Here is a 19,709-nt window from a genome sequence, read left to right as displayed (position 1 = left end):
GTGTCCCCTGCAGGCTGTGGGAAACCCATGTGCAGTTCTTCATTCTCTCTTCTCTGCCAAGATGGCAGAGAAGCCCACTTGTCCAGGTGACGATGTTAACAGCTGAAACAGGAGCGGGAAAAGACAACCTCGGTTCTTTGTTCTTTGTGAAAGAAGAATTTCCGTGTAGACAAAGAAAAAAGCAAGATTAATGTAAGTCAGAAACCTCCTGCCACAGCAGCCTGAAGGGGAGCTTTAAGAAGGGCAGACTCCCTGAACCCTGAGGGTCTGAGTCTTTTAAGTACATTTCTGGGGATGGAGCAGGGGTGTGGAAGAAACCAGAACAGCAGCTAACAACCAGTTAGAAGGTGGGGACAAAACCCATCAGAAGTCCAGGTTTATAATCTGTCCTGTCCTGTCTAGCTTGCTCACAAGACAAAAAACCATGAAAAGGTTGGGACTGGTGACTTTTGTTTTCATAGTAAACCAGGAACTCAGAAGGGTGGAATCACTCCTCCCTTGCTATTCTCATGATAAGACTGGAAGCTCCCAAGAAGTGGGATAGGCTCTTTGATCTTGCTGAAGATAACTTTTGGGGGAAGCAAGCATTTTGCACCCTCTTAGGACTCCCCTTTCCTCATTTTCCACAGGACCAACCTAACTGTATTGACCTGTTTGACCCCTCACAACGGGGCCACTGAGTGTCTGGACTTGGTTTGAGAATATAGCATGAGTGTGAAATATATTTGAGTTGGGTTAAGCCACTGAAATTCTGAAGTTAATTTATTACAGTTGCACAATTCAACTTGTTCTAATACATCAGACCTGACTGTCTATGGTTTTGTGGGTCACTATTTCCATATTATGAAGCTGGTGGTTTTTTACTCTTTACATGTGAATAAAAATACTATGAAGGAATTTGAAGCACACAATGTTTTTCCAAATGACTGAATAAGTTGGTACTTATTAAGTCCATCTTTAAACACAAGTTCTTGTCATTACTCTGGATTTCAGTTTGCATCTTCTAAAGAGCTGAATTCTGATAGGCTTTCTGTTCCCCAATTGTTATGGCTCTACTTTTTAATAAAATAGCTGCTTTGTTTCCGCATTCAGAATATCCCTCCCTACGCATTTTAAGCATGAAATTTGATAGAAAAAAAATGTGGCATTCCCTTGTTCCTGATCTTTTAAAACTTTTTAATGATCTATATGAAGAGATGAGTATTACCTCAAGATTACCATATGTCTTCAAGGGAAGTTGAAGCAAAGCCCTTCCTTAGCATGAAATAGTTATTGTCCCAGTTATGTAAGCAAAATTTCACAGAAGCAGTGCTGCATTCATTGGCCTACACCTTAAGCAAAGATGTGTTAGTTGCACACAGACACCACTGTTTCTGAATGACATGGATAACTGTATTGAAATTTGCCTTGATTCTGTGACAATAAAAGCTGAGGAGGGACAAGAGAAGAGAGAAATAAAAGAGAGGGGGGAAGAGAGAGAGAAGGAGAGAGAGGGAGGGAGAAAGGGAGGGAGGAAGGGAGACTGTGAATCTACTAAAAAGGATTTGAGTTTACAAGTTTTCATAACATAGAAAATGACATGACATTTCCATGGCCGACATGGTAATGTGATCTTGCCTGAGACAAGCAAGAGGAAAAGTGTGGTTAAAGGTTCTAAAATACAAGTTTTATCTTTTAAAAGGAAACTTAACAAAACATAACAGATAATATTGGTATATGAGTAATAGCATAATCCTATAAATAGCAAAGAATTATATCTCTCATCTTGTAATTTTATAGAATACAAGAAGTATTACTTTATCATTCACTTTTTATGGTGAAAAAACATACTTGGAATTAGCTAGCTGGACTCAGTTCAGATGACCCCAATGTTGTTGGTGACATCCAAAGCATTAGAATCAGGAGCCAGTCAACATATGCCTTCTTCTCTCCATCAGGTCTGCTGAGGCCACAGCAAGGTCACAGTTTCCTCGCAGCTTATTTGATCTGGTGCTTATTGGCCTTGACATCCACAGTGAACACGAGTGTGTTGTTGTCGTCTGTCTTCTTTATAGCAGGCTCAGTGGCTGGGGTGGGGAGGTGACTTGATGATGGCAGGTGGTCAAGCTTGTTTCTCGGGGAGGTGCTCTTCCAAGGATATTTGGGCTGCCGCCAGGGGCATGGTGACTTGGGCTTCCAGATGTGGGTGACATGTGGATCTTATTTTGGGGGGCTGTGGATGCCTTTCAGCACTCTGTTCTTGGCCGTCAGAGCCTTCGCTTAGTCTTCAGCTTTGGGAAGAGCAGGAGCTTCCTTCTTCACCTTCAGTGCCATCTTGGTAGAAAAGCTCACTCGCTCTTGATAAATAATTTTTAGTAAATTTTTACTTTGTAAAGAATATGTTGATTCAACTGACACTGGCACTGTTAAGAGTGTGTTGTAGGCTGAGACAACTTTGTGATGTATTTCTGAGGAAGTGTTTTAAAATACAGTAGTTGCTATTATTTGCAGTGTTGCTTTCTGCAGTTTCAGTTAACCATGACCAACCACAGCCCAAACATTAACTGGAAAATTCCAGAAATAATTCATAAGTGTTGAATTGTGTACTATTCTGAGAAGTGTGTTGAAATCTCATGCTGTCCCATCAGGATACTCTATCCAGGCCATGAGTCTTCCTTTTTTTTTTTTAATTTGATTGATTTATTTATTTGAAAAGCAGAGTTACAGAGAAGCAGAGAGAGAGTGAGAGAGAGGGGAGAGAGAGGTCTTCCATCCAATGGTTCATTCCCCAAGGTTTCAATGGCAGAGTTGGGCCAAACCAAAGCCAGGATCCAGGAGCTTCTTCCAGGTCTCTCACATGGGTGCAGGGGCCCAAGGACTTGGGCCATCTTCTACTGCTTTCCAGGCAATAGCAGAGAGCTGGATTGGAAGTGGAGCAGACAGGACTCAAACTGGCACCCATATGGGATGCCGGCACTGCAGGCAGCAGCCTTGTCTGCTATGCCACAGCACCAATCCCAAATCTTTCCTTTATCCAACATGCTTACACCATATATGCCACCTACCCATTACTCATTTAGTTATTAAATTGGCCATCATAGCATTGTAGTGTTTATATTTAAGTAACCCTTATTTTACTAAAATAATGGACCCAAAGCATAAGAGTATTAGTGTTGGCAATTTCATAACTATTCTATTTTAGTATTAGTTCTGATTGTTCATCTTGTGTTATGCCTGATTTATAAATTAAACTTGATCATAAGTTTCTAAGTACAGTAAAAATCATGGTCTACACGGGAGTTCATACACTTTGCAGCTTCATCCCCTGGGAGTCTTGAAGCACATCCCCCTGGGATAAGAGAGAACTGATTATAAATCTTAGTCACCTAGGGCTGATTGTTCTTATGGAGCAAGTTTTCTAAAAAGATTTAATTCTTCACACACATTAGCTTCACAGTTCATTTTGAGCAGAAATTTTTAGACTTTTGAAGTAATGTTTTTGAGGTACAGTGAGAGAGAATGAATAAATGAATGCTCATATCTGCTGGTTCACTCCCCTAAAATGGCACAACAGCCAGGGTTGAGCCAATCCAAAGCCAGAAACTTGAACCAGATCTCACATATTGGTGGAAGGAACCCAGTTATTTGAGTCCTCACCATTGCCTACCAGGGCTGCATTAACAAGGAGCAGCAGTCAAGAGCGACAGCTGGGTATCAAAGCCAGGTACTCTGACATGGGATGCTGGCATCTGAACCAGCATCTTAACTGCTAGGCTAAACACCACCCCCATTACAATTTCATTTTAATGTTTTCTCTGGTATGTTCTAAACCAAGTCACTCAATGATTTGTATGTTATTCAAAATTCCTGTTTGTGCTTTCTATAGTTGTATCTTCAGTTACAAAGAAAAAATATTTTTTAACTTTTATTTAGTAAATATAAATTTCCAAAGTGCAGTTTATGGATTAAAATGGCTTCCCCCCCATAACTTCCCTCCTACTCACACCCTTCCCATCTCCCAATCCCTCTCCCATTCCATTTATATCAAGATTCATTTTCAATTATCTTCATATACAGAAGATCGATTTAGTATATATTAAGTAAAGATTTCATCAGTTTGCACCCACACAGAAACACAAAGTGTAAAATACTGTTTCAGTACTAGTTATAGCATTACTTCACATTGGACAACACATTAAGGACAGATCCCACATGAGAAGTAAGTACATAGTGACTCCTGTTGTTGACTTAACAATTTGACACTCTTGTTTATGGCGTCAGTAATCTCCCTAGGCTCTAGTCATGAGTTGCCAAGGCTATGGAAGCCTTTTGAATTCGCCAACTTCAATCTTATTCCGACAGGGTCATAGTCAAAGTGGAAATTCTCTCCTCCCTTCAGAGAAAGGTACCTCCTTCTTTGATGGCCCCGTTTTTCCACTGGGATCTCACTCACAGAGATCTTTCATTTAGGTGTTTTTTTTTTTTTCCCCCACAGTGTCTTGGCTTTCCATGCCTAAAATACTCTCATGGGCTCTTCAACCATATCCGAATGCCTTCACGGCTGATTCTGAGGCCAGAGTGCTATTTAGGACATCTGCCATTCTATGAGTCTGCTGTGTATCCCGCTTCCCATGATGGATCATTCTCTCTCTTTTTGATTCTATCAGCTAGTATTAGCAGACACTAGTCTTGTTTGTGTGATCCCTTTGACTCTTAGACCTATCAGTGTGATCAGTTGTGAACTGAAATTGATCACTTGGACTAGTGAAATGGCATTGGTACATGCCACCTTGATGGGATTGAATTGGAATCCCCTGGCACGTTTCTAATTCCACCAATTGGGGCAAGTCCAACTGAGCATGTCCCAAATTGTACATCTATTCCCTCTATTATCCCCACTCTTATATTTAACAGGGATCACTTTTCAGTTAAAATTTAAACACCTAAGAATAATTGTGTGTTAATTACAGAGTTCAACCAATAGTATTACAACAAAAAAAAGTACTAAAAGGGATAAAGTATTACATTGTACATCAACAGTCAGGACAAGGGCTGATCAAGTCACTGTTTCTCATAGTGTCCATTTCACTTCAACAGGTTTCCCCTTTGGTGCTCAGTTAGTTGTCGCTGATCAGGGAGAACATATGATATTTGTCCCTTTGGGACTGGCTTAATTCACTCAGCATAATGTTTTCCAGATTCCTCCATTGTGCTGCAAATGACCGGATTTCTTTGATTTTGACTGCTTTATAGTATTCTATAGAGTACATGTCCCATAATTTCTTTATCCAGCCTACTGTTGATGGGCATTTGGGTTGGTTCCAGGTCTTAGCTATTGTGAATTGAGCTGCAATATACATTAATGTGCAGACAGCTTGTTTGTTTGCCAATTTAATTTCCTTTGGGTAAATTCCAAGGAGTGGGATGGCTGGGTTGTATGGTAGGGTTCTATTCAGGTTTCTGAGGAATCTCCAGACTGATGTCCATAGTGGATTAACCAGTTTGCATTCCCACCCACAGTGGGTTAGTGTCCCTTTTTCCCCACATCCTCTCCAGCATCTATTGTTGGTAAATTTCTGAATGTGAGCCATTCTAACTGGAGTGAGGTGAAACCTCATTGTGGTTTTGATTTGCATTTCCCTGATGGCTAGTGATCTTGAACATTTTTTCATGTGTCTGTTGGCCATTTGGATTTCCTCTTTTGAAAAATGTCTATTGAGGTCCTTGGTCCATCTCTTGAGTGGGTTCTTTGTTTTCATGTTGTGGAGTTTCTTGATTTCCTTGTAGATTCTGGTTACCAACCCTTTATCTGTTGCATAGTTTGCAAATATTTTTTCCCATTCTGTCCGTTGCCTCTTCACTCTCCTGACTGTATCTTTTGAAGTACAGAAACTTCTCAATTTGATGCAATCCCAAATGTTAATTTTGGCTTTGAATGTCTGTGCTTCTGGGGTATTTTCCAAGAAGTCTTTGCCAGTACCTATATCTTGCAGGGTTTCTCCAATGTTCTCTAATAATTTGATGGTGTCAGGTCATAGATTTAAGTCTTTAATCCATGTTGAGTGAATTTTTGTGTAAGGTGAAAGGTAGGGGTCTTGCTTCATGATTCTGCACATGGAAATCCAATTTTCCCAGCACCATTTATTGAATAGACTGTCCTTACTCCAGGGATTAGTTTTGGATCCTTGATCAACTATAAGTTGGCTGTAGATGTTTGGATTGATTTCTGGTGTTTCTATTCTGTTCCATTGGTCTATCCATCTGTTTCTGTACCAGTACCATGCTCTTTTGATAACAACTGCCCTGTAGTATGTCCTGAAATCTGGTATTGTGATGCCTCCGGCTTTGTTTTTGTTGTACAAGATTGCTTTAGCTATTCGAGGTCTCCTGTGTCTCCATATGAATTTCAGCATCATTTTTTCCAGATCTGAGAAGAAGGTTTTCAGTATCTTGATTGGTATTGCATTGAATCTATAAATTGCTTTTGGGAGAATGGACATTTTGATGATATTGATTCTTCTAATCCATGAGCATGGAAGATTTTTCCATTTCTTGGTATCTTCTTCTATTTCTTTGTTTAAGGTTTTGTAATTTTCATCATAGAGATCTTTAACGTCCTTGGTTAAGTTTATTCCAAGGTATTTGATTGTTTTTGTAGCTATTATGAATGGGATTGATCTTAGAAGTTCTTCCTCAGCCGTGTCATTGCCTGTGTATAGAAAGGCTGTTGATTTTTGTGCATTGATTTTATATCCTGCTACTTTGCCAAACTCTTCTATGAGTTCCAATAGTCTCTTAGCATAGTTCTTTGGGTCCCCTAAATAAAGAATCATATCATCTACAAAGAGGGATAGTTTGAGTTCTTCCTTCCCAATTTGTATCCCTTTAATTTCTTTTTCTTGCCTAATAGCTCTGGCTAAAACTTCCAGAACTATATTGAATAGCAGTGGTGAGAGTGGGCATCCCTGTCTGGTACTCGATCTCAGTGGAAATGCTTCCAACTTTTCCCCATTCAATAGGATGTTGGCCGTGGGTTTTTCATAAATTGCTTTGATGGTATTGAGGAAAGTTCCTTCTATACCCAGTTTGCTTAGAGTTTTCATCATGAAAGGTGTTGTATTTTATCAAATGCTTTCTCTGCGTCTATTGAGATAATCATATGGTTTTTCTTCTGCAGTCTATTAATGTGGTACATCACATTGATTGTTTTGTGCACATTGAACCATCCCTGCATACCAGGGATAAATCCCACTTGGTCTGATTGGATGATCTTTCTGATGTGTTGTTGCATTCTATTGGCGAGAATTTTATTGAGGATTTTTGCATCTATATTCATCAGGGATATTGGTCTGTAATTCTCTTTCAATGCTTCATCTTTTTCCGGCTTAGGAATTAAGGCGATGCTGGCTTCATAGAAAGAATTTGGGAGGACTCCCTCTTTTTCGATTGTTCTGAATAGTTTGAGAAGAATTGGAGTTAGTTCTTCTTTAAATGTCCAGTAGAATTCAGCAGTGAATCCATCTGGTCCTGGGCTTTTCTTTGTTGGGTCTGTTTAGGTTTTCTATGTCTTCCTGGTTCAATTTAGGTAGGTTGCCTGTGTCCAGAAATCTATCCATTTCTGATAGATTTCCTGTTTGCTGGCATACAATCCTTGTAGTAATTTCTGATGATTCTTTTTATTTCTGTGGTATCTGTTGTTACGTTTCCTTTTTTATCTCTCATTTTATTGATTTGGGTCTTTTCTCTTCTTTTTTTTAGTTAGTTGGGCCAATGGTGTGTCAGTTTTGTTTATTTTTTCAAAAAACCAGCTCCTCGTTTGGCTGATTTTTTGTAATTTTTTTTTTTTTTTGGATTCAAGCCTGTTGATTTCTTCTCTGATTTTAATTATTTCTCTTCTCCTACTAGATTTGGGTCTGGTTTGCTGAAGATTTTCTAGATCCTTGAGGTGAATTGAAAGCTCATCTATTTGGTGCCTTTCCAATTTCTTGATGTAGGCAACTATTGATATAAACTTGCCTCTTAACACTGCTTTTGCTGTATCCCATAAGTTTTGGTATGTTGTGCTGTTATCCTCATTTACTTCCAGAAAATTTTTGATTTCTCTTTTAATTTCTTCTATGACCCATTGTTCATTCAGGAGCATGTTGTTCAATCTCCATGCATTTGCATATGCTCTAGGGATTCCTGAGTTGCTAATTTCCAACTTCATTCCTTTATGGTCTGAGAAGCTGCATCGTATGGTTCTAATTCTTTTGAATTTGCTGAGACTTGCTTTATGGCCTAGTATGTGGTCAACCCTAGAGAAGGTTCCATGTACTGCTGAGAAGAATGTAAATGCTTTATGTGTAGAATGAAAAGTTCTGTAGATATCTGTTAGATCCATTTGGGCTATAGTGTCATTTAAATCCACTGTATCCTTGTTGATCTGTCCTGTTGATCTGTCTCTGAGAGTAGAGTATTGAAGTCCCCCAGTACTATTGTATTGGAGTCTAAGTCTCCCTTTAAGTCCCTTAACAAATCTTTTAAATAAACTGGTGCCCTGTAATTAGGTGCATATACATTGATAATAGTTATATCTTCCTGTTGAATTGATCCCTTAATCATTATATAGTGCCCCTCTTTGTCTCTCTTAACAGTTTTTGTGTTAAAGTTTATGTTGTCCGATATTAAGATGGCTACACCCGCTCTTTTTTCATTTCTGTTGGCATGGTATATCTTTTTCCAGCCTTTCACTTTCAGTCTGTATGCATCTTTGTTGGAAAGATGTGTTTCTTGTAAGCAGCAAATAGATGGGTTCTGTTCCTTAACCCAATCAGCCAATCGGTGTCTTTTAACTGGACAGTTCCGGCCATTAACATTCAATGTGACTATTGATAAGTAGTAACTTTGCCCTGCCATTTGCCAAAGATATTTTCTAACGTATGCTTTGAATTTCCTGTGATCTTTTACTGTGAGGTTTCCTTCCTTTACCTACTTTCATATTGATGAGCGTGTTTCTGTGTTTCTGTGTGTAACACATCTTTAAGCATCTTTTGCAGGGTTGGACGAGTGGTGACAAATTCTTTCAATTTCTGTTTGCTATGAAAGGTCTTTATCTCACCTTCATTCACAAATGAGAGCTTTGCAGGATATAATATTCTGGGCTGGAAGTTTTTCTCTCTTAGTACCTGGGCTATGTCTCACCATTCCCTTCTAGCTTGTAGGGTTTCTGATGAGAAGTCAGCTGTGAGTCTAATTGGTGATCCTCTGAGAGTAATCTGATGTTTCTCTCTTGCAAATTTTAGAATCTTTTCTTTATGTTTCACTGTGGTGAGTTTGGTTACAACGTGTGGTGGTGAGGATCTCTTTTGGTCATGTTTACTAGGGGTTCTGTGAACTTCCTGTACTCGGATGTCTCTGTCCTTTTCCAAACCCGGGAAATTCTCTGCAAGTATCTCACTAAAAAGGCCTTCTAATCCTTTCTCTCTCTCCATGCCTTCAGGAACTCCTAGAACCTTAATGTTGGGTTTTTTAATAGTATCCTGAAGATTCCCGACAATATGTTTTAGATTTCTAATTTCCTCTTCTTTTCTTTGGTCTGACTGTATCCTTTCCTGTTCTCTGTCTTCTAAGTCCAATATTCTCTCTTCTGTTTCACTGACTCTGTTTTTAAGGCTCTCTAATGTGTTTGTCATTTGATCTATTGAGTTCTTCATTTCATTTTGATTTCTCTTCACTATCTTCACACATTCCTGTTCTGCTAGTTTCCGTATTTCATTTTGATTCCTCCTTAAGATTTCATTTTCTCAAAGGAGATTTTCTATCCTGTCCAGTAAGGAATTCCATAGCTCAAGCATTTGTTTTTGAAAACTTCTAATTGTTCTTATCATAAATTTTTTGAAATCAGTATCTTGTATTTCTTCCGTCTCATCATCTTCATAATCTTGGCTTGAGGTGTCTTGTTCATTTAGGGTGTCATAATATCTTCCTTGTTCTTGTTTCCTCAGTTTCTGCGTTTGTTGCTTGGCATTGTGGAGATATCCTTTGGATTCTTCTTCCCTCGCTGTGGTGTTTATTCTTGTTATACTATGACTGTATTAAGTGGACTCTCTGCTTTTGAGGGAGTCTTAGAGGCTTGAGATGGGTGTGTCCTGAGAGTTCTGTTTGGTTCCTCAGGGTTAAGGGTGTAACAAAGGTGACACTCCCAGGTTAGGCATGGTAAATCTCTCTCTCTTTCTTTCTTTCTTTTTTTGATTCAAAAGGGACGTAATTCCGCACTGCTGAGCGGAATTGGAGGTAGTTAGCAGGCGAATGATATACCCACAGGAGCCAGAGATCAGAAGCTCTTTCCCAAGGACCACACAGGGAATCTGTTCTGCCCTCAGTGTGGGCTCAAATTCTCTTGCAGTCCCCCACTGGGTTGCCAAGGTTACTGAATTGTAGCATCTCTGGAGAGTACTCACGTGAATTCCGTGAGTTCTCTCACCCACCATCTCTTTTTTCACAGTCTCAGTTCATTAGCACCACACATTCACTAGGTCCTAATCTCCTATTATTTCACACACACACCCCTGAGTCAGGTTTTTCTGCTTGGATGTGGGTGGGTGCAGCCCTGAGGTCACCCTGCTTATGACATATGTCCAAAATGGCGCCTGCCCTTTGTCTTGCTTGCCTTTGAGAGGTGAGCGGAGAGAGAGAAACTCGTGTCTGTATCGGTCACTTTTTTTTTTCTTTCCTCTCTCTTCTAGTTAGCCTGGTGAACCTTTCCCCACGGGGTTTCAAGCCTCGTTCCCTCTAGTCTCCTCTTTCCACTTGCCTGCTGGTGTCTCGGGCTATTGAGGTTCAGCTCACCTTGCATTCCAGTGCTGGTACGTTGATTCTGCCACTGGTGTCCTGAACCATGGGCTCCCACACTCTCCACGCAGGTCCACTGTGAATCACTAGTTCCAGAAGAGTTTCCTCTGCTGTTTCTTCCCCTACTCTTCCTTGAACCTGCAGTATCTCCACTTTTATTAAACTGTCTCTTCCCGGACTATCAGTGTGCTCCCTTCCTATTCCGCCATCTTGCCACCAGTCCAAGAAAAATTAATTTAAAACTATATTCCTTGGGGCTGGTGCTATGGCACAGTAAGTTAATCCTCCACCTACGGAGTGGGCATCCCGTATGTGTGCCATTTCTAGTGCCGGCTGCTCCTCTTCCCATCCAGCTCTCTACTATGGCCTGGGAAAGCAGTAGATGACCTAAGTGCTTGGGCCCCTGCACCCACGTAGGAGACCTGGAAGAAGCTTCTGGCTCTGGGCTTCGGATGGCCACAGTTCCAGCCATTGTTGCCAATTGTGTGAACCATTGGATGGAAGACCTCTCTGTCTCTGCCTCTCTCTGTCTGCAACTCTGTCTCTTTCTTTCACTGTCTGTAACTCTGCCTCTCAAATAAATAAATAAATTTTTAAAAAATTATATTTCTCGTTAATAATTTGTTCATTTGAAGCTGCATGTGAAAATAGTGTTTTGCTTTTCCCATCAAATGCAACAGCCTTTAACTTTAATTTCTAATTTTAGTGCTGTGAATATTTACTTTGCAATGTTGCAGCAGTTTTTAAAACCAGAAATTCTAAACTCCAGAGAATTTGATTATCTCTCTGATATGCTGTATTGCATTGTCTGTGTGTTTGCTTTTGTTTTGTGATAATTTACTGACATTTGTTGCCAGAACTCTGGCAGTTCCTATCTCAGTGCTCAGGTCAGAAAGGCAAAATGTTTGCAGCAGGGAAGGGCCCTGGAAACAGATAGGCAAGCCAGACTCCCAATAAATGCTACTGTTATTATCACTCCTACTGTCATGATTACTTTCCCCACTCTGTGGTCTCTTTGTGGGAGTTAGAAAGGAGTGTCAGAAGAAGGGACTCCGTGGCATCATTTGAGAACCCTGTGACCCACATCAGAGTGCCGGTTCTACTCCTGGACCCCCACTTCCAGCTCAGCCTCCTGCTAATGAGTCCTGAAAGCCACCAGAGGGAGAGGGCCCAGTTGCTTGGCCCTCTGCCACCCACTTGGGAGACCTGGATGGGGTTCTGGGCTCCTGTCCAGCTTGGCCCAGCCAGGGGAACTGGGGCACTTGGGGAATGAACCAACAAATGCAGGATCTCTCTCTCCCTGCCCCTTCAAGTAAATGAAAACAAATTAAGAAAACAATAAAAGAAAAAGACAAGTTAGAGGTCAGCAGAAGAGAAGACCTAGAAGACAGCAGGGCCTTGGCTCTCGAAGCCATTCTGATGTTTACCTTCCCTGAAGTTCCCATCAGGCTTCTTGCACGTGACGTGATCTGTTATCTAAGCCTTGCTCAGGAAAGTCCATGTCTGCAGGGCTTCTTGGATTCTGAGGTTCTACGCGCCTGATCCTTTTCTATCTGGTTGTGTGTCTTACAGGTATGAGACCTCTCTTCTGGACTTGGTTAAGTCTCTGAGCCCAAAATCTGCTCCGCAACCTCAGCTGCGCCCCTCCAGAGAAGCTGGGCTCTGGAGTCACAGTACCTCCCGCCTCAGCCCCCCAAAATCCACTTGGAGGAAGATGGGAGTGCACAGGACCCCTGAAGACCTGGAGGAGAGTCAGATTTTGGAAGATATATTTTTCATTTGACACCAAAGCATATGCTCAAAATTTCCATAGGAAATTTGCGGGTTTCCTTTTTTTTTTTTTCCCACATACACTGATCTAGGATTTTAAATTTTGATTGCAAAGTAATTGTATCTCTCCTTTCACAGAGACCTATCTCACTAGCATCCTGTTATGTATTGAATATAGAAGTTATTCAAATACCCAAGGTGTTTTGGGTCAGACCAATCAACAGATAACACACTGATGGGGGGTGGGGCCAGGGGTTTGTAGCTTTCCTCTGCCAACAACATAGGATGCTTCCTGCCTGGCAGGAACCATTGCCTGTTCAGCCTCGTTTCAAGAGTACTTCTCATTTGTCTGCTGGAAAACATTGGCTCTTTTTCTACCCAAGGAAACTCTTTTAAAAGTTCCCTCTAATGTAAAAGTAGCCCTTTGGTAACACAAGCACTTTCAGAAAGATGAACTCTTTCACCTTGTCTGTCCTGCTCTCTCACCACTGTTTCTAAGTGTGATCATCTAACTCTGAAGCTGAAAATGGTGTTCCTAGCATCAGAAGCAAGACTGGGGCCAATTAGGGGTCACTCTCACAAGTCATCAGCCTGGTAGTTGCCCTTCCCATAGTCAAAGAGCTCAGTGGGGTAGCAGGAAGGACCCAGCCAATCCCTGGAAAGAGGCAGCATTGAATCTTATTAAAGAGTCATTGCCCTGGGGAAATCAAGTGGCGGGATAAACCTGCAACACTTTTCCTACCAATGTCCGGGTGACCAGTCCTTCAGCTTCCCAGGATGAACAAGAGCAAGCCCCAGGGGTCTTGTTGACCCAAGTGTTTGGTTTATTCACTTGCTGTCACATGCGCTCTTAGGAACTTCCTATGGCTGTTTCTGAGGAAGCCACCACACGGAGAGTAGCATCCCGCTGCTGCAGGCTTCCTGGAGCTACCTACCCTCTCACTCTGGGAGGGTGAAAGGTCATGGACTGGCCAGGCCCTGCATGTGCTGTGCTCAGGGCCTCTGTCCCATGGTCCAAAGAACCATCTCTTGTCAGGTTATGTTCTGCTACCCTAAGCGGGGTCTCCCCACCTTTCCTACTGTGCCTCAGTTTAACCCAGAGGAAGCTGTGAGAAGCACAGTTGAGAGCTCTGTCTCCCTTCTGTCTTCCTGTTGAACAGAGCTCCTGAGATGGGTCTGTCAGCTCACAGTCGGCTCCCGTAGCTCCCCTGCTTACTCTATGGGCAGTAAGATGGGCCCATAGAGCCAGTGGTATCAAACTGCCAGTCACTGGTAGCAAGGGGAACATGTGTCCCAGATGTGTGTTACTGGATGATATAATTTAATCAGGAGGATGTTCACTTTTCCTCTCTCCCTTTCACTAACCCTAGGCTTAAACTGGGAACAAGACTCAGTCAGTCAGTGTTGGTGATCAAGGCAGGCCAAGCCTGCATGGCTTTCATGAATTCTTTATTTATCAAAATTAGATTATTTCTATCTAGAAAAGCCATGTTGAACAGCCTCCTTGTCTGGATAAATACATATCTCGTGGTCTCTTTGGCTGAGCCCTACCAAGCCTTCCTTCACTTGGCCCTTTTTGTTTTTTGGAAGCAAGAGGAATGGAACCTACCAATGTCGTATTCTAAATCTGGGGTAAACAAAAAGTCGGGACTAACTAGTGCAGTCACTATCTTGAAAAGTTGACCCCTATGAGATGCCTTTTAAAGTTCACCCCTATGAGATTAACCTAATCAGCCTCATCCTGTTTTAAAAAGCCTTCAGAACATGGTGCATTCTTTGGTGTGGTAGAACTGGATATATGGCATACTGAGAGCCCTCGGCCATTTTTCAGTTAAAATTAAGTTTGCAGAATTATCTTTTTCTTGACACATGTGTCGCAACAGCTGAGTGCACCTGACTCCCTTTCATCAGCCATAATCACAGTATCCATTCTAGACGCTTGTGTCCTTACTGCTCTCTGAAATGAGACAGTCCACAAGGATCAAGAAAGAGTCTTGGGGCTGGCACTGTGGCGTAGCGGGTAAAGCCGCCACCTGTAGTGCCGGCATTCCAAATGGGCACCAGTTCGAGTCCCAGCTGCTCCACTTCTGATCCAGCTCTCTCCTATGACCTGGGAAAGCAGTAAAATGTGGCCCAAGTCCTTGGGCCCCTGCACTCAAGTGGGAGACATGGAAGAAGCTCCTCGCTTCGGATCGGCAGAGCTCCGGCCATTGTTGCCAATTAAGAAGTGAACCAGAGGATGGAAGACCAATCTCTCTCTCTCTCTCTCTCTCTCTCTCTCTCTCTCTCTCTCTGCCTCTCCTTCTCTCTCTGTATAACTCTGACTTTCAAATAAATAAATAAATCTTAAAAGAAAAAGAGTCCATGATTTCTTCAAGAAGCATGATTCCCTTTAGAAGAACCATAAACAAGGTCTACAAAGTAAAGTAAAGGTTTTTTGGGGCCACGGAGTGGAGTTTAATTGATTCTTTACCTCTCCCTGAATGAGCAGTTTGGAGGGGCACAGATGGAGTTCTGCAGTGCATCAGTCAGCACGTGTCTGTGTGCACTCTCCACCCCCAGGTTCCCTTCCCTGTCCTGTAGGCCTTTTTGTTGGTATTGGTGCGAGAGCAATAGGATGTAAATTTATGTATAATTCCATGTCTTCATTATTAACAATATTATATGTTAACATCTCTCAAATTTATTTTGATGAAAGGTTGTTGGAGAGCCTTGAGGCTGTTGTAGAGCCTTGAGGCTCAACCTAATTGCTGTCTGTCCATTAGGAGAGAGCGTCTCACACAAAGGAAGCTGCCTTGCCTCCCTGTAAAGTGCTCCCAACAGAGACTGCTTGGGATTTGCTTGCCCAGCTTCTACGCGCTTCTCCAGCAAGATGGGACATGCATTGAGGGTGCTGCAGATGGTGCTACAGCGTTGCCCACCCTGCTATCCACCGCCCTATGAGAGAAAAATCAATGTTTGTAAAATGGAAAAGCCCACAGAAACTCCCAAAATGAGATCCAGTGTGCCCAATTCAGAAAACCAGAGTTAATCAAGGAAAGGTTTTAACTGATGTCACCCTTCCAGGAGGCACAGTTGTATTTATCCAGAGCAGGACCCATGGTGGGCACTTAGCTAGCACACCCCATATGACAGTGGAGGGCGGGACTCCTGCGGAGCTACCTTTCCTTCGGCCCTGCTTGCAGCACCAGCACCAGAATGGGCTGGCCACAGACTCTGGAAAGGGCAGAGGCCCAAGGGAGCAGAGCTGGGCACAATCAGCTGCGGGGGAAAGAGGCTATGGCGGACGCCACCCCGCTCACGTTTTACCCTCTGCTCAGGGTGCTGGCGGGGGAAGGGGGTGTGGGCAGATGTTTATATACTTAAGAAATTTGGAGTTAATAAATTATCTCTATGGCTATTTCTCCCCATGTGCTTTTGAGACTTGCCCCATCAGTGAGGCATAGCTTAGAACATGAGCAGAGCCCCAGGTTATCACGATGTCATTCCTCTCGGTACTTGTTAAACCAGTCAGAGCTTGGGGTCCACTGAAAGGCAGGCCAGGGGCTGCCACATCCCAGGGAGTTCCCCTGGTGCTGCTCCAGCTCATTCACATTGCCTGGACACCACGGCATGGCTGCTGACCCAGTCTCCGCAAACCCCTGAGTTCCTTCTATGTGCATGTGCCCATAGCCACTCAGCAGGTTGGTGTGGGGGGGACTGTAGCAGCACGTTGAGACTGGACAAATGCCCTGCCTTGGGCCCCTATAGGTGCTGGGAGAGTATGGGTGAGGGCTTGAGTGACTGAAGTGCCTGGTTCTGAGAATTCAACTAAAACAATGCCCAGTTCTGTGGATTCAACTAAAATAGCCGGAGACCCTGTCCTGCCCCCAGGCCAGCCTGGCTCCTCCACCTGTGCAGGGAGACCATGCAGCTGCCCTCAGAGGCAAAGGTGGCAAGATCAGAGTCATGCAGCCAGCTCTCAGACTGAAATGAAAGGAACAAAGTTTGGCCCAGTTATACAAGGTTGCCCTTGAGTCAAAGAAGACTGGATATGAGTAGGGTGGTGGTGATCCCCTAATTCTCAGAGGAAAATGAGCTGGCAGCTGGAGAAGCAGCTAACGGAGATTAGTGAGCAGGCCTGTGGTTTCTCAGAGTTGCTGGTCAACCACAGTTCCTAAGCCCCTGTGGTTCCACTGCACCACTCACAAATCTCTCAGGTTTCAGTGTTGTGGCTGTTTTCCCTTCCCTGACCACCTACAACACACACACACACACACACACAAATTGGGTAAGCAATTTACTCTGTGCTCCTGCAGCAAACTGCCTGAGACGGGATGATTTGTTAAGAGCAGACACTTATTTCTCACGGTTGGAGCCTGGGAGGTCTAAGAGCAAGCGTCTGCAGGTTTGGTAGTCTGGTGAGGCTGCATCCTCCTGTGGCAGAGGAGCTGAGGGCAGAGCAGCCAGCGAGCCAAATGCTCCCCGAGGCCGCTGATAAAGGCCTCCATCCCACTAAGGAGGAAGGAGCCCTCAGCCAGATCACATCGCAAAGACCCCACCTCTTAGCATCATCACATTGGCTACCCCTGAATTTTGGGGAGGACACATACAAACACAGCACATCTAGGAAATGCTGCAGGCCTCTATACTTGCCCTCATCATAAACCCCTCATGTTGGGGAGTCAGAGAATTCAATGGCTGGGTTGGACCTTAGGAGCATACTATCTAGCACTTTGATTTTAGAGATGAAGAAAGTTCTGAGAAAAGTGATTTGTCTGAAGTCCCACATCCCCTCAGTGCCGTGTGTGGCTGCCAAGCTGGCATCCCTCCTCCCTTCAGCATGCCACTCCCTTGATCTGGTCTTGCAAAACAAGCATGTTAATCTCAACTAGACCTGAGCAGCTCTCAGAAGTGAGTCCTCACAGACCTGGGACCAAGGTGAGCAGAAATGCAGCGTGTTCACTCCCTAGGGCTCTGGAGGATTGAGTGCCACCTTCTGGAATGTCTGTCCACCGAGGTGGAGGCCATGGAAAGGCCACCTAAAGTGATATCCCTAGGAAAATGACACATCTCTGCAGGTGGCATAATGGGCAAGACAAGTCTTCTCCTAGTAGTATAAGCTATTATAACCCTAATTAAGACATCTTCTGAAAAGGCAATGGCCCAAATGAGGTTAAAGCCTCTCTTCAATTGGCTGGAGGAGGTGGTAGCTATTCTAGTAGAAGTGCACCAGTAAGTTGACATTTGGAATCCAGTGGGAATGACCTATAACACATCTGATGAAGTGATGACAAACTGTTCTGTCCAAGACTTGTCCTCAAGTCTTCGTCCGTGTTCTTGGTGAATTGCCTCTGGGCCCAGTATTATATTAGATGGTGTTGACCCCACTAACAGTGTGGTTGACAGCATGAACTGTGTGGAACCAAGTGGATCTTGGCACAAATCACAGTATCACTGCTTACCAGTTCAATGTTCTTAGGCAAATGGAAGTTTCTTCAGCTGTACAATGGGAATGATAATGTATACCACTCATAGGATGGTTGTGAGGGTGAAATTCAATGAAATAATGCATGTGAAAGGCCTGACACATACAAGCAGGAGTTCCACTAATGACAGCTGTCAACATCATTGTTAGTACACTTACAAACTGGAAAGAAAACAAATCTTCAAACTTGGAAATTTTAATAACAACAAAGCTACAACCATCACAGTGAATTTTCCAGCTGGGCTGAGTTTACTTAGACATGAAGGGAAGCAGAGTTTGACCTAGACATTGAAAGAACATTTCTAAAATAGAAATAGGGAAGAGATTTGCAGGATGGGAAAGTGCAGACTTGAGTGTGCACTGGCAAAAACTCAAGATGTGTTTTGAAAGAATGGTCATGGTAAACAGGTGGGGTACTAGAAGAGAAGGTGTGGAAATGCCCGAGGAAAGCAGGAGGAGCCCCAGTTGTGGAGAATGCTAAATGTTAGGAAATGCAGTTTAACTTGAACTTGAGTTTTCTCTTTTATCCTGAAAAACTATAAAAGGTTTTTGAATTAGAAATATCTATCTAGCAGCAGTGTCAGGCTCTGTTAGAGGGGATTGGACAAGGAAGGTAAGGACAATAACTCCTGATACCTCATATTTCATTTAACCCACATAGCAACCCTGAAGTCAGGTGGTATATCCTCAGGTTGTAGTTGGGAAACCCTTCCCTTGAAGAGATTAGGTATTGTGTCTTAGCCACTGAGCCATGGAGCTGGTAAGTGGACTAAGAGAGCAGAGCAAATGAGCCTTTATGCAGAGACACCAGTCATGAGGCTATTGTCATAGGCCAGGTGAGAGCTGGAAGTTTGTAACCCCACCCTACACCACCAGTCACCTCTTAGTTGTATACTGATAGGGCTGAGTAGGAGGGTACATGTTTGATATGCTTCTACCATCAGACTTTCTAACACTTCTCCTAACTCTAATCTTTCAATAACCCACCCAAAGCAGAGCTAAGGACTATAAAACAGACGTATCTGGAGTCTGCCTCCCATGACCGGGACTGAATTGGAGACAAAGACCTCAGCTTCAGTATCTGCATCAGCTGAGCCCCATTCAGACTGTGCACCAAGGGAGGTCAGAATCACTACAAAAGAATCAGATAAATGGCATTAGGGAGGGAGTGATAAGCAAGGGATGGAGAAAGGGAAGAAATTGCTCCAGTGCAGCTCCCTTCATAGAAACAGAGTTGAGAATGTGCTAAGCAGGTCTGGCAGTTCCTGAAAATAGTAAAGAAATCATTAGCCAGCAATTCCACCACTAAATTTACACCCAAGTGTAATGAAAAGTACTTAAGCGGAGGGTGTTGTTGTTGTTGTTGTTGTTTAAGATGTCTTTATTTATTTGAAAGGCAGAGTTACAGAGAAAGTGGGAGAGACAGAGATCTTCCATCTGCTGGTTCACTCCCAAATGGCCAGGACAGGCATGGTTGGGCAGGCCGAATCCAGGAGTCAGGAGCGTCTTCCAGGTCTCCCATGGGAGTGGTAGGGGCCCAAACACTTGGGTCATCTTCTGCTGCTTTCCCAAGTGCCTTAGCAGGGAGCAGCCAGAACATAAGGGATTTTGGTATCAAGGCAGCGGCTGTACCTGCTATGCCACAATGCTGCACCCCCAT

At 43.2% G+C, this 19,709-nt stretch overlaps 1 protein-coding gene across 2 annotated transcripts in view; it reads left to right on the top strand.

Annotated features, from left to right (window-relative positions):
- Positions 1–14,940, top strand: part of KIAA1328 (KIAA1328 ortholog) — a 348,132-nt gene extending 333,192 nt beyond the window's left edge. For both annotated transcript variants that reach the window (XM_017344119.3, XM_002713504.5), the window contains one exon: positions 12,385–14,940. In XM_017344119.3, coding sequence (XP_017199608.3) covers positions 12,385–12,595 — 211 coding nt within the window. In that variant the 3' untranslated portion in view covers positions 12,596–14,940. The remainder of the gene's footprint in view (positions 1–12,384) is intronic.
- The last annotated feature ends 4,769 nt before the right edge of the window (positions 14,941–19,709 follow it).

The sequence above is a fragment of the Oryctolagus cuniculus genome, chromosome 10 (assembly GCF_964237555.1).
Source record: "Oryctolagus cuniculus chromosome 10, mOryCun1.1, whole genome shotgun sequence".
In the NCBI taxonomy this organism is placed as follows: domain Eukaryota; kingdom Metazoa; phylum Chordata; class Mammalia; order Lagomorpha; family Leporidae; genus Oryctolagus; species Oryctolagus cuniculus.
This window is presented reverse-complemented; position numbering and strand designations above follow the sequence as displayed.